General features: G+C 38.3%; 1 protein-coding gene across 5 annotated transcripts in view; it reads left to right on the forward strand.

Moving 5' to 3' along the window:
- ANO4 (anoctamin 4) overlaps positions 1–15,739 on the forward strand; it is a 197,538-nt gene that overhangs the window by 137,354 nt on the left and 44,445 nt on the right. For all 5 annotated transcript variants that reach the window (XM_054847835.1, XM_054847846.1, XM_054847809.1 and 2 more), the window contains 6 exons: positions 4,669–4,775; positions 6,744–6,799; positions 7,340–7,461; positions 13,904–14,038; positions 14,786–14,882; positions 15,399–15,459. In XM_054847835.1, coding sequence (XP_054703810.1) covers positions 4,669–4,775; positions 6,744–6,799; positions 7,340–7,461; positions 13,904–14,038; positions 14,786–14,882; positions 15,399–15,459 — 578 coding nt within the window. The remainder of the gene's footprint in view (positions 1–4,668; positions 4,776–6,743; positions 6,800–7,339; positions 7,462–13,903; positions 14,039–14,785; positions 14,883–15,398; positions 15,460–15,739) is intronic.

Below are 15,739 nucleotides of genomic sequence, written 5' to 3' on the forward strand. Positions count from 1 at the left end.
GTTTTGGTATGATGAGTGTCAGACATCAAATGTTTCAGTGTCTGGCGATCCCGTGGAGCAAAGATGCACATTGATATGTGCACGCACACATCCTCACTTAGTAGCTTTGGACCACGGGAGTTCAACTTTCAGCTTGTACTTGCCAGTACAGCAGAAAATAGCCTTTTCCTGCCTTTTGCTTCTCCAAAATAAATTGAAAAGTAAGCCCCTTTTTTTCAAGTGGGTGTTAGACAAAGATTCAAGAGCTAAATCTACCTCTAAAGGGTTTGTACAACTTGCAAAATTACTGAAGAGAATGTACGAACAGGAATGCATTGGCAGTTTGTTCTTGGTTGAATTCATATTAATTTGAGGGCCTTCTTTAGATGACAGTTAGCTTTGCTGTGCTTTGTTATCCATGGGAAGATAGTTTGAAATCTCCAGTTCAGAGTCTAATTAAGAAAGGTACAAATATAATTTCAAAGCAGTTAACCTTCACTGACTCTTCATGTCGCTTACAGTATGAATTTAAGAGCAATATTTCCACTATGGCATTTTTAAAAGGGACTTTAATTAAGGATAAACTCCGGAACCTTTCTTGCCAGAAGTGCTCTCATTATCTTCACTGAGATTTTCCTTTTGAGTAAGGACAGCTCACACAAATAAGACTTACAGGAGCAGGCTAATGGTTATAACTGTTCTGGAACAAATCACTGGCTTTATTATCTACCTGTACATTAACTTCACAGGTAATAAAAGTAATAGTCTACTAATCCTTACCTATTTTGTATCTTACAAACGAGGTGACAAAGTGATCAAACCTTCAATGAACTGTCTCCTAAATAAAGCCTAAATCCTTACTGAGCCTGAAAACAATCTGTATTGCTCTTATGAATATTCAAACCCTTGTGCATATTGAAATTCTAACAAGGGCAGCAGAAACAGAACAGCTGAGGAAACTATTCCATCTGAAAGCACCAAGGGTTAAAAAGATCTCTAGAAAGCCTCTGCCTTATGCAGTTTATAGCTCAGTAATGTCTGATGAATGTTTATCTACACCTAGTTTGGAAATGTCATCAGCTCTGGGCCCTGTGAACTGAAATTTGAAGGGTGAGATTCTCTGTAGACTGTGAAAGACTTTCTCCGCTGAATTTCTCATTGGATGCTGTAGACCATGAAATAGCCTTGACGGTTATTCTGTGAATATGGATTTACCACCCACATTCAGAAAGAAGACAACCTGGAGCACAAAAATTTTGGAGGAAGAAACACCCGTAAAGTGTGGGAGAGAAGGGTTGGTGGTAGAAAGGGAGAAGTCCTACAATGAACTGCATGATTCTCACCTGACAAGAGCAACTCCTGTGATTTTTGAGATAAATTGAAATCTCCCTGGCATTGTCCTAATTTATGTCAGCCTCTAACTGGGTTGTAACACATAGTTACAACTACTTGAGATATGCACAACCTTTCAATGCCTCCCACTCATGGCTGCCCACTTTTTTTCCTGTGCCAGAGCTCCCTGCCCCCTTTGTTATTGGTGATACTGTTCTTTCTGGGGCTACTCTACAGACAGTTTCACAGAAATGATCTGAGTATTTGAGTTAAAGAAAAGAAAAAAAAAAAAAAGCTGTGATTTTTATATTCAAAAATAGGTGAGGATGATATTTAACCTTTACCACATGCAGTTCCATCCCATAATGATGATATTGTGAGGGATAGTCCACGACATCCAGAGGACTCATTTTGGCACTCCTTTTTCGCTTTGGAGAGCTCTAGCATCTCTTCTGCATCCATTTCTCCATGAGTAATGTTGGAAAACACAGAAGGACATGTTCTTGGCCTACTCTAGTCACGGTGAGTTCTCCCTCTCCTCTCTCCCTCCTGCCCTCAGATGCCTTTTACTGGATGGGCAGGGCAGGACCTCTGCAGCTCTTAATACTCACACATGTTTTAGGGCTGCTTCAGCTAGTTCTGGAATAGGCAGAGTTCTTCATGGCAGTTATTATACTGAGGTGTTGACGTCCGCACCACAGACATATCTGGTTGTTCCTTCCCAGCCGCGTGAGGTCAAAAGCTGTAACAACACAATTGCTAAGTTTACAAATGAATGTAAATGACTGAAGTGTCTGTTTGAACAAGTAGTTCTTACTTCTTTCTAAGATTGCATAATGTCTCATTTTTGCCTTTTTTCATTCATGACTCATGAAAATAGAAGTGACTAAATGCAAAAAAACCTATTAACCTACTTGTCCAGAAAAGCTGTTAAAATAACTACCTGTAGTAGCAGTATGACATAGTCGTGATAACAGATGGGCAAAATAACCTTATATGACAAGGAGAATAGATTAACATTATTGGTGTTACCTGGATCAGTGTTGCTAGCTTCCCAGATAAGGTGATTCAATTCTCAGTTGAATCCTACCAGAACTCATAGCCGAGTTAGAATGAAAATTACTGTGCTGTTTTGATTTCATAAGTTATCTTCATACTTCTTTAACATTCAGTGTTGTCTGGGAGGTAAGATCTTGGAGAGGAGAGTCAGACATTAAAAGAAAATGAAAAAAAAATGGGAAAAATGGTAACTGATAATTTCTGGTTTACTACTGTCTTTTAATTTATTACTGCTGCTACTCAAACTACTCAATACAGAGCTCCAGCTTCAGCAGGAAATAATGCTGTTCTATCTGCTTCAGAGTTTAGGTTGATTTTTTATCTAATTTCCGTAGCATTAAAACTTATGTGATGACATTATTCCTTTTTGTCAAAATCCTTCTAATACTTACTATTTGACATACTGATAATTTTCAACTAAATTTGGTACAGGTGTAGCTGTCTCAAAGATAAGCACAGTCTTATTTACCTGATGAGTATCAGCAGCTTGAAATGGAATAGTGGCCCAAAATTGTGCCTCTACAGAAAAGGCAGTGACCAGTGCACACCGTTGTATATGCTGTTTGGTAGCAGCCCGTTGCTAAATCAGCACGCACATGGTTGTTAGCGTAAATCAAATTACTTTCAATAGGTACTGTAGGGCACATGTAGGACTTTGGGAACAGTAGAGGCGTGGGAGGAAGCCAGAAGTACAGTACTGAGTAGATTGTGGACACGGAAATGACCTGTGAGTATCTGGAATGGAGTGGGAAAGGAGACGTGAGATAGTAAGCTCTAGAAAACCAGTTTTCATTAATTATGGTGCTCTTGGAGCAACTTGTTGTTTATACCTTTACTTTGGGAATTTTTTTTACTATCTGACTTTGAAGCCAAACATAAGGAGCTTAAAAATTATCTTGTATGGAAAATTCAGCAGAGAATTTTGCTAATAAAGAAGGAGCATGCAGAGTCCTCAAAGTCCTGAAGTTGGACTCCTTGCCTGTTTTCCCAAATGACTGTGGAGGTGCAAAACCATGTATGATTTCCCATGGGTAAAGATTCATTCTGAAAAAAGCAGGTTTTCATTTGGGTAAAATTACCAGAAGGAAAAACTGAGCGGTGGTTCCCATGTTGTGCAGAAGAGAGGGTGACATAAAACCATGCCAAGCTGCCTATTAAGATGAGCTCTGCTAAAGTCAGATTTGTCTAGTGTGCAGTCCTACAGGCTGATCTCTCTATGACACCTCTATGATTTTACCATTTCATTTATCAGTTTATTCAATTCCCTAGCTGTTCACCAACACAGAGGAGGAAAACAATCTTACCTCCTATCCAAAATATTTAGAAAAATATGAACCTTTCTATTCAGTCAGTTACTAAGGATCACATTTTAAAAAATATTTTGTTTCCTCAATATATGCACAGGAGTACTTAATCAGAAAAATCCATCTACTTACCTGCTTATTCAAGTGTCTAAATGACTTTCACAGTCTGTTCTGAAGCCCTACACACGTCAAGCAACTGTAAGAATTCTTCAGCAGTATTTAACTGACAAGTTGAAACAGTATTTCTAAACACATATTGTTTGCATCTTTCCAGTGATTATGATGATATGCTAAAATATCTTGGTTTCCATGAATATGTATATTGGGATTAAGAAATCTATATAGAATATATTATGACAACCAATCTAATCAATACAATATTTTTGTGGCTTTTTTTTTTTTTTTAAATTTCCTGGACTCATCACAATTCTGTCTACACTGTTGAACTTAGCTCCATACGTAGCTTCTGAAAGCTTATTTTTTACTCTATTTTAGCTTCCAGGACCAAACATAGGAGTATATAATATTTTCCATTTCTAACATAGTATTTGATTTTCAGTAAGAGTGGTTTACCAAGTAGATGTTTCCATCTGACTCTTAATGATAATGCATAATTAAGAAGCCTGAAATAGAAATCAAATGTGAATTTCTACAGCTGCACTTACAAATCTTATGCTTTTGCAAATTTTTGTGCAAGTATTTTGTAGTTTTCAGTGAATTATCTAAAAGTGATGCTTATCATAATGAATACTTAAATATCTTTGATCTTTCTCCAGACTTCTCCATGTAGTTCTTTGTTAGGAAATGAATACTGTTACTGACATCATCTCATCCGGTGAATCATCTCACTTAATCTGGTGTCCTTTAATCTTCCTTGCACTTGCTCACATACTGTAGATTTTTAGTGTGCTATAGAAATTAATGGAACTCAGTATTTGCTTTAAACATGCTACTGTATATTCCTGAGATGCCCTTTCTTTGTATTTTTATATAGCTTCATCATCCACAACAAAGATACTTTCTTCAATAATGCTACAAGAAGTAGAATTGTACACCATATCTTACAAAGAGTGAAATACGAAGAAGGGAAAAATAAAATTGGTAAGTTCTGAGCAACTTGCTTTTAAACATGGGTGCTAAGTCCCACCAAAAAAAGAGAAGTCGTCTACCTGGGCTCATAACAGACTCTTTTGCTTCCTTTTTAATCACCTCAGTTTTGAGCTGTTTACATCTCACCCACTGCTGTTGTAGAGGCTTTGCCTGGAAGACCTGATCATTTCCCTGTAATATCAGGCTGCTTTCACAGTCACATATGTCACCACATGGGATTTATCACTTCTGCAAGGAAAGAGACTGACTTAAGCAAGAAATATGTACAGATTAAGGACTCTGGAGAAGCAGATAGGATCATGCAGAAAAGCTTTTACTCCTTCATAAAAGTGTATTTGGAAGGATGGCAAGATTTGTGCTGCTGTACATCTCAGGCTGTAGGGCTTCTCCCTGGGTATCTGTCAATTCCTAAGGGGGATGGAAGGTTTTGTATCTCTGTAGCTGCTATAAGTGGAAAGGGAGTTTGCCAATGATGTCCTCAGTGCAAAGGATGCCATGTATAACTATGGGGTCACTTTCAAATAGTGGGTGATGTGGACCTTTGGAAGAGCGTATATGCAGATCCAGGAGAGCAGGCAGTGACAGAGGAGAGCTGGGGTACGGAACAGTGACCCTCTTCTGTCTTGTGATACAGAACACATACTGCTTGTGTACCACATAGAGACTGGGGCATCACAAACAGAGAGGTAATCCCCATAAAACCTTGCAACCTATTTCATTTCCCTGCTGTTTAAACTCCATCCTTCCTCAAGAGATAAAGAAACATTCCAGAACTTCACTTGTTTCTTCCTCAGCTCCTGGGATGAGGGCAGCAATAGCTCTGAGCAATGACTGAGCAAAGGGGAGAGAAGAAAGGGAAGAATTTGTGTGGTGCATACAGCCATTGCATTTAGCTCACACACTTGCAGTCCCTGCCTGCCTCAAGATCCCAACCTCCCTCACATATCTACTTGTGTCGTTATCTACCCTGAACACAACCTTGCATTGATCACTGGGCAGAGCAAAGCCCGGCTCGACTGTACAGGTTTTGCTTTTTCCGCCAAAGGCTTTGGAAGAAAACATGTTCTGCCAAGCAGATACTGTTGCAATCACTGAAAGTGCTGTTTATGTTGAATTAATACTTCTCATTGCTGTGTTCTTGCTGCTGTCATTTCCCTGTGAATTAGGAAAGGAATCAGGATTCCTTGCCTGTTGGTCAATGGTGTTGAAATGCCTTCAGGCTGTTAGTGCCAGTATTTAGTTTTGCATTGCCTCATAGTTGTTCAGTCCTATTTTGGTCACTTTCCAAGTGAAAAGTGCCCACATCTCAGCAGTCATTCATTATTTCTCTCAAGGTTCTCATTAAAGAAGGACAAGACCTGACTGAGCGGGGTGTTACGGTTACTTTTTTGTGCCAAATAGTAATCCTTTTTGTTCAGGTTCAAGTATATTTTCCAGTCTTGCGCTACTGCAGCCTGTCTTGTTCCTGTTCTATCTGTTAGTCCAGCAGCTTTTATAAGACATAAACTGAACATATTTTGCTAAGTTGTTATCATATAGAAATTAAGACTTTCAGTTGCTTTACTGGCCTGCAGTTCAAAAATGTAAAGATCTTCCCTGAAGTTTTCAGCTCCCAAGAAATACCACCTTTCATCTAAATAGTTTCCCTAGACCATAATTTATGGGGTCAAACTTCAATCCTGGTGTGAGGTCTCTAATTTGACTGAAGTTATGCTAAAGATGGATTTGGCAAATGAATCTTTAAACATCTGACATAATAAATGATAGATTATGATTAATATTTGAACAAATCTTTGCCTGCATTATATTTCAGTTCATCAAAATTTTTCTACATGTATCTTTTACTGCCACGGGGCTTCAAACTTCATTTAACCAGCATATTATGGAAATGTGTTTTGCTTTTTACTTAGCAGTTTTTCTGGTCCTATTGGTAAATAATCGGATACTTTTGATTCTTAGGTCTGAATCGATTGCTCAGTAATGGCTCCTATGAAGCTGCATTTCCTCTTCATGAGGTATTTTTCTCAGTTTTTTTTTTCTTTTTGAACAGACATTTCCCACAAAATTAATTCTTAATTGTGTAATCATTTATTCTCAATCTTATTAATGTTATTTACTCTCTCTTGCATTCTGTGTCTGCCTCTGACATCCCTCCCATTTAGTAATGCTTTTTTCTTGGAAAAAAATACTTGCTTTCTTTCTTGCAAAAAGAGATGAGTAAGGAGAGTTGTTCTGGACCTGTTCTGTAAAAGTGTTTGAGTTTGATTAATCAGCATGTTTTCAGAGGGGAAAAAATATCATGCTATGGTTTTCTCTTTGATATTCTCCATTTTATAGCCTTTGTCTTGAATACCATTTATCATAAATTTCTTAAGAAGAATAATCTCAAATCTTACTGAAGTCAGAAGAAATTGTCTTTTTAATGTCATATTTAGCTTTTCATACACAAATATGAAGTTTGCATAAATTGTATTATCCATACCGCTAGTGAGAGAGATTTCTTAGATATTCCTTTTTACTGCTGTTGTTCATTAATATCCAGATTTGTATTTTAGGGAAGTTACAGAAGTAAGAATTCGATAAGAACACATGGGGCAGAAAACCACAGACACCTGCTCTATGAGTGCTGGGCTTCCTGGGGAGTGTGGTATAAATACCAACCACTGGATCTTGTGAGGTAAGACTTTCATGTTTTTAATATGACACAGTATAGGTGCTTTGAGGATAGGTTATCTCTCTTCCGACAAAGCCATGAAAAGCTCAGTTAATTCATGTGGGGTTTAAAAACTGATCCTGAGGTCATGGGAATCTATTTCATTCATGGTGCCACTACATTCAAAGAAGTATCTGTAGAGGAGCTTGTAGGAGGAGCTGAAAGTGAAGGAAGTTTCCTTCTAGAGTTTCCTGACACCATAACTTCTAATGGAGGTTTTGCAGAATATTTGAGAGAAAAAAAGAGAAAAACATGTGGAGGCTGGGTAGACATGGTTGTATGTCTATCCACTGGAGGCGTTCTTCTTTCTACTCGGAGCATGGCTTTGGTGAAAAACAGGCTCTCATCGACTAAATCATCTTCTTGTTTCCAAAAGCAACCACAAAAGGAGCCCTGGGTGTAGTTTAATGATGCTTACAAATGGCATGAAGCAGAGCTTACCATCACTGAGTGTGCTACTGTGTTCAGCGGCACTAGTGGTAGATGGGTAGAAGTCTCTTTTACACCACCTCCCTTAAATTCAGCCCAGCCACATCACCACAGTCTGGATTTGTATTCATCTTGGAAGCAACCTGCAAAGAAGAAACACTGAGAAAGCTGAGACGTGACTCCAAATTCTTATAGCCCTTTTAAATAATGTTTTCAAATAAGCTTGCATGTGCTCATAGAGGATTACATATTTTTTAATGCATATATATAGAGATAGAGCCTTTATGATCATGTTGGCAGAACTATTATTGGGCATTAATGGGCTTTTTCTACTTGAAGAGAGGAATATGAAACTACAAAGGCCTACTAATAAAGTCTTAAGATGTACTGGGACCTCTGAAGATATTGATATATTGGCCATTGGGAAGGGTCATACAGACCATGCAATTAGTCCAGCATATTAATTTCCCCTTTTGTAAGTCCTATAACTGATAGAAACCTTTGCTTTTATTGATTCTCAAAATTGTTTCCAGATGAAAGATTTGTAGAGGGTGGCCCTGGAGACAGACAGTGTTATTGATTAAGGCCATATAAAAACTATCCATTTCATAAAACGGGAGGTGTTCGATTTCCATGGAGAAAAAGTTCACAGAGAAATACAATAAAAAATTTTTACTGAGTCATGTAATTTTTAAAATGCTTTAGAAAACAAAGTAATGTATTTGTACCTCATAATTTAATTCTGAAAGCTTCTTATTTCCTTTTTAATACTCTGGCCTGGACAGAAATATGGAATTTTTGTCAAATTACACTATGGAAATTGTTGATTTACAGAGGAGCCAACAGTTATATTGAAGTTTTTATTTTTAATTTCCTAGTATACAATAAGATATTAATGTCATATGTATAAACAACTTATGTCTATGATGTTTCTTAATCATTTGTCCATGGTGGCCAAGGCTGATGTTCTTAATCAACATTTCTTGTTTGTGAAAGTGCTGTTGAGCCAATATTTGGGGTTCGGATTGATTTGATTTATGAATATGAACAATCAGGCATCCGGAAGGTTTTTTAAGTATGAGAATAAATGGTAACAGAATGAGCAATGTTAGACATGTAATTGTTCCGGACCTTGCTAGCAGCCTTCTTGAGTAGCCTGGGTTTGATGTTTAAGATTTTGTAAGATGCTTTAACTTTTCATCAGACAGTGACATCCACCAATTTTTTCACAGCTATTTTACAAAAGAGAAAAAGCAATCAAAATAGCAGACCCCCCTAGCTGAGGTCATGAGTGTCCTGTGGTGGTTCAGAGCAGGTGTTTACCCAAAGAAGAGGGGTGCAGGGGGACCTGTGAGGCTCCCTGAGCACTCACAGCAGCGTGAGCCTCCGTAGCCATCGAGCTCAGCAGGGTTCAAAGCTGCAGCCCCAGCCCAGCCTGCAGTTTGCTGCCTGGGGCGCACCCATGGCTGCAGTGAAGTCACTGAAGGAGGGATGACATGAAAGAGGAAGGAATGCCTTTTTCTTCTCACTTCACAGATGCTAGATCTCTCGCGTTTCCTTAGCTCCTGCCAAGTCTTTCCTGTCTACTGCCACTCTCAGCAGCTCACGTGTCTAGTGAGCTGGAGATTTTTTCCTTGAAGATCTCACAACACCAGCAAGACCTGTTGTTCGTTTCACTCGGAAGTATCACAGCATGCATACTTTAAACAGAAGTTTTTTTAGTACCAGTTCTGCAGCAGGAGCAACTTTTTTTTATTTTCCCATACCAACAGCTACATGGGATGTGCTCGAAGGGAGCAGTGTTGCCATCTGTACAAAAGGAGTGGATGGATATTAATTCTTCCACAGACATCTGGCCAGAACTTACTGCTGCTAGCTGACATTCCCCTTTACTATATGCTTTAGAAAGGCTAAGGAGTAAATTAGATGTAGATAATATAATTATCTCATTAATAGATATGATATTTCCACCTCGAAGTCAAGTTGCCACAATGTTAAGCAAAATTGTTTATACTTTTTTGCTGGTTAAAATGAGACCTTACATCTCCGGTACTGTCAATTTGGTGCCACCCAGACTTCATTTCTCATCAGCTGGCTGTTATGGACATACTAGTCACTAGAAATAAATGAGCAAAAGTCATCTGAGGGGAATTGCATGATTCTGCTTTCAGTCTGCTTTGAAACACGTGACAGTATGAAGGTGCAGACTTGGCACAATTGCAAAGGCACTCTTATTAATCAATAGATGTGGTACCATGATTTTAATTACACTTCTGTTGGAATTTAGTATCCATAGTTACTTTACAAGAATAATTTAAGATCCTCAGAATTGATAGCGATTGGAAAGAGGCAGGACTTACTATATTTATATGCTCTGGGACCACATAAATCAATGGAAACAGTTGCAGTGATTGCTGGGGGGTTTGGATCACCTTCTTCACACTTCTGTGCATAGCTGCTTCCCTCTAGGTTGTGCACAAATTGCTCCTGCTGCTGCTCGTGCACATTATTTACGGGACAAAAAGGCAGGGAGAAAACTATATTTATAAAGTGATTGAAAGCCACCTAAATGACCCTGAAAGCAAAAGTAATGCCTGAGTAACTTGCATTTTACACCATGTTTACATTAAATGACTTGATTGCAAGCTGACAACTCCCTTTCAAACTCCTGTCAAGCCTTCCTCCCCACCCCATTGCTCCTGACATAATATGAGATCATGTGTCCAAAACACCTGTTGGAAAGCTCTAGCTCCCTCACAACTTGTTTCTGTGATGTAAAAAGTTCTGTACAGGATTTCATTCTGACATAGAAAAGGATTAATGAAGATAAATAGGTTCTTGGCTTGAGTCCAAACCTGTCTATATTCTAGCTCCATGACTTCCTTCTAGGCATCTTGAAGGCAAAAGGTTATATAATGAAGGTCATCAAACACAGAAGAATCCAATATCACATTTTATGGGTCTGTAATCAGACTTTGTAGCTTAATACTTTTCAAAAATGTGCCTTATTTATAACTACTGAGATTGAAATCTTGGCCCAGTTAGGTCAGCGATAGTTCTGCCATTGGAATGGGTTGAGGGGAGAGACAGTTCACTGTTAAGGTGAGTGATATTGGAGGGCTAGTATGCACGCCAGCATAAAATTGAGAAGCTGAAATTATTTTTTTATAATTATTCTAATGGTACAGCGTAGATGAGGATAGGAGAGATGGATTATTCTATTAGGTGCTTGGAGGTTTTTATGTCTCTCTGTTTTAGGTTAATTGTGGAGTAAATTTTCTGTGGGAGAACCATCAAAGACAAAACTTTTTTTTTCTATTCTTATAAACAATCTGAAAATTGTAATAAGTTAGCAAAGTTAACAAAAATGCAAATGTTATCAATGCTGGAAAATTTCAAAGAGGCTTTCCACGAGCAGAGTGATAACAGGTGAAAATTAGGTATCAGTAATTCACAGTGATGCACCCTAGAAAAAAAAAAATCCCTGTAATTCTTCATGTACATTACTGAGTTCTGGCTAAAATGCCAGCGTGCAGGTAAGAGAACTGCCATCACTGTGGAGAGCTATATGAAATTTCTGTTCTATTCATAGCGACAGTGAAGAAACAAAGAGCTTGTTCTTTGTGTTTGGTGCAACTTGAAGGGAAAAGTGGCAAAGGTGTCTCTAAACCATCTTCATCTCCTGAGGGTCATGATCATCCAGGCTAACCCAGTTATGGATTGGAATAAATGTGGAACTGCTCTGAATATGGCACCTAGGAAGGTCTCCAAAGACCTTGTTACTGCCATAGTTTCTGTAGCACTCAACCTAGTGGTATCTGAGCAGAGACTTAGAGAAAAAATATGCTAACTATGGGGCCAGAAGAAATGAAATATTAACTTGATCCTGATGCAAATTACAGCAGTACAGCCTGTGGAATACTAGCTGTGAAGCAAAGGGCAATAGTGGAAGATCGAGGCTGTTTGTCCATATTTAAACCAATATGTATCACTGATTTTTAAAACCAGGCTCACAAATAGCCTCAGATGCCTTTTCCTTACATTGCAGAGGTTTGGGTTGCTACCCATCATGTCCATTCTTCTTTATACACACACTGAACCTTGCTAGGTTCATCTAGGATGAAGCTGTTTGATCTCTACATCAAAAAAGAGTACTATGATTTGCACCATTAGATGGAAAGGCTCAGCAGGATAGGAGATGAAGTTTGTCATGAATGTTTGTCAGCTAGGGGGATGGAACAAGGAAGCATTTATCCTTGAATGTAGGGAATGAAATAAAAAAATAAATCTTGATGAATGTTAGGTTTACTTCACCACTTTGAACTATGTACATGGAGAAAAATAGGTCATAAAAATTCAGTCGAAGTAAGCTCAAAATGTGGGCTTGCCTTTTTGGTGGAGCAGGCACAGCTTGATATCCTAGGTGTCAGGAGAATAATTATGCCAAAGGGTTCACTAACTCTCTTAAATCAGGGCTCAAAAAGCAGTTTCCAGCATTTCTTTTTACAACCAGACCTGCTGCCCTTGTCAGAACTGAGCATGTTATTGTTAGCTTGCCACCTCTTTAGCCTGTAAGTTTGAGTGTCTGTTGAATGACAGAAGAATAAAACCAGCATGACAATATTTGCCTTCTCATACAGAGCTGGTAAACTCATACTATAATAATCAGTGTAGGTCAGTATCATTCAGCAAAGCATGAACTCAGCCCAGACAGATATTGCTCACACGGGAAAATTTTTATACCCATTTGAAAATTGATGATTTTGTCCATTCCAGACCGAGTGTTTCTTTCTTTTCTCCACTGCCTCCATCCCTAAAGCCCATCATGGATCTTTTCCTTCCCACTGTGAAAGTTTGACCAAAGATGTTTTCTGGTAGTATAAAGGAGCCGGCGGTGCTGGCTCACTGCATTCTTTGTCTCTGGACAGATCAAAAGTTGCATCATTAGTGTAAAAGTGGGTTTTCATCAGCAACTATTCTCAAATTCAGTTGATATGCAAGTTTAAGTTGTCTGCAAAGTCTCTGAAGTGCAGGAATATCATCTTGCCTCATTATTTAAAGCTAATCTTGCAAATAATCTCCTAAAATCTTCATTGTAATCATGATAATTGCATATTGATTTCTAAAGCATCCTAATCTGATCATCAGCCTACTGTGCTGACAAAACCATCAAACACAGGACAATGCATGAGCCTGCTCCTATGCTGATGAATTGAGCAGGGTTTTTTGAGTGCTTGGTGTATTCTTTAACAGACAAATAAAGGTTTGGTTGTGTGTTAAAGAAGGAGGAAAAATGCTAATGAATATGTAGCAAATAGGAGCTTTCTGACCACTTTGCTGTTAGCTTTTAAGCAATATAGCTAACTAATTCAGACTGCTTTCCTCAAATCAGTGCAAGATGATACATAAAGACATTTCTTGGACCTCACTTGCATTTTACTTTCCACTTGTGGTAGAATCATGAGATTAGTTTTCCAGTAACTGAGCTAAGAAAAGAAATAATCAAATTAAAATAAACTGGATTGGAGAATAACCTCTGGTTAATCAATTTCTTAGAAATAATTTGGACCCAAATAATATTGCTGTTATACCAGTTTTAGGGGTGAAACTGATTTCAATTGCAATTATTTGGTAAGTACAGTTACACAGCCAAAAGACAAAGAAAGCCATCAATTTCCCAGATACAAAGAACTAGCTTTTATAATGAACTCAGTGTTTCCTTTCTGAGGTCTCCACTCATCTCACTGTAAACTGTGGTTAGTGAATTTTTAAATTCATTTTCAAGTTCATTCATGAGGCAGGTCCCTCAGTGTGGATTTAGAAGCCTAGTTGCAGGCTTTTTCTTCAGCAAATTCTGACTCTGCTCTCTAATTTACTCTTCAGATATGACAGAAATATTTATTTTCTATTAACAAGCGAGATTAAGCAGATTTATTCTAATTAGCAGGTAACTTCAATGTGTTGTGTTTTAAAACAGACGGTACTTTGGTGAGAAAATTGGGCTGTACTTTGCCTGGTTAGGCTGGTACACAGGGATGCTCTTCCCAGCTGCCTTCATTGGATTGTTTGTCTTTTTGTATGGAGTCACCACTTTGAACCACTGCCAAGTCAGGTAACGTGGGCACTTTTATAAAGGAAATTACAGCTGTGGGTTATTATCAATAATTTAAGAGCTCTTCATACGAATTGTTAATTATTTCATTTTGAACTGTTGAATGAATACTTGGGAAAAGACTGTGCTTGATTCTTATAAGGTATCCAGTATCGAGCTTCCCTTGTTTTGTGTTCCTGAATTGGGATGGGGGGCAATGTTTCTTGCCCAGCTCCAGCTGCTGATGGTGCTGGCAACTCAGCATGAAGTAGGGAAAAAGTGTGGCTCCTTCATTACTGGTGTAACAGGCCAGCAGAAGAGTGGGGAATTTTCACTCTTTTCAAGGCCTTTCCCAAAGATCTACCTCAGGGAGGCATTCTTCAGATGAAGAACCCCCAGGACCTTCTGCTGACTTCTTGCACACTTAAGACAAGTCCCAAGAATAAGTCAAACTTAACTTTATCTGCAGTCATCCTCACCCTCCTCCGACCAAAGGTCACTTCTGACTCAAGGAGAAGCTGGAAATGGTAAAGCAAAACTGCTAGGCTGGCCCTGAAGAACTGTCCTCTGCAGTTTTAACTGTGAACTCTGAAGTCTTAGACAGTCAACAAATATTAATTATACACATGCAGTTATTAACATCTTGGCTTCAGTTACAGAACCAGTATTGTTCAATAAGTAACTGAATCTTGGTGAACCTTATCAATCCATGTTAAGACTGATTGTTGTGCATCAAACTATTAATTTTTATCTTTTCTATTTTTCCAGTAAAGAAGTCTGCCAAGCTACAGATATCATCATGTGTCCTATATGTGATAAATACTGTCCCTTCATGAGGTTGTCAGACAGCTGCGTTTATGCCAAGGTACATTTTAAATTATGCAAATAGAAATGCTTTCCTGGTAAAAGCATTAATTTTGCCTTTTGCATTTGTCTTTAGTGAGTTTGAGTAGATAAAATCTTGAAAGGACAGATCAAGTTCAGCCAATATTAATGTTCATTGTCTTTTACCAAGACTTAGTTTGGGTTGTAAAACACTCGAATGCAATTTGCACTTAGAGATTCAGCAGTCCCAGAGGTTGTGTCCTAGATGCATGTGCTACGGTGCCCTTGGCATCAACCTTTATCTTATGATCCATCCTTTGTACGTGGCTCCATAAAATGAATGCTTTGGGTCTGAAATGATGCTCACACAGGAGTCAGTCCCTTGCCAGGCTGGCAAATAGTCCTGTCAACTGACAGGCGCGTTTCACATGTCAAGGGAAGGATACGCAAGATTGTCAGGCCAGCTGCACTCATGATCACATTAATTTTATTAGATGAAAATAGAAAATAAAGCCTTATTATCACAAATTGATCACATTATTCATATATCCCTCAGGTAACCCACCTTTTTGACAATGGAGCTACTGTCTTTTTTGCTGTTTTCATGGCAGTGTGGGGTAAGTTTTTGTTTTGATATTAAGTAATTAAACAATCTTTTTCTTAAAGGTTGTGATGCAACATAGGCCTTTGTAATTTCCAGCACACTTTTTTCAGTCACTGAGAAAACAATATAGGCTTGATTCTTTTATGTTTCAGCAAAAGGAAGATGGAAGTGCTTGAAATCAGGTTTTTATGTGATAATAATTTTAATTAAAATAAACACATGAATACAGTATGTACTGTCTATGTAGACAGTTATATTCTGGGGGTTTTTGTAATTGTTTTTCAATCTGTTGG

Source organism: Grus americana, chromosome 1, assembly GCF_028858705.1.
Source record: "Grus americana isolate bGruAme1 chromosome 1, bGruAme1.mat, whole genome shotgun sequence".
NCBI lineage: Eukaryota > Metazoa > Chordata > Aves > Gruiformes > Gruidae > Grus > Grus americana.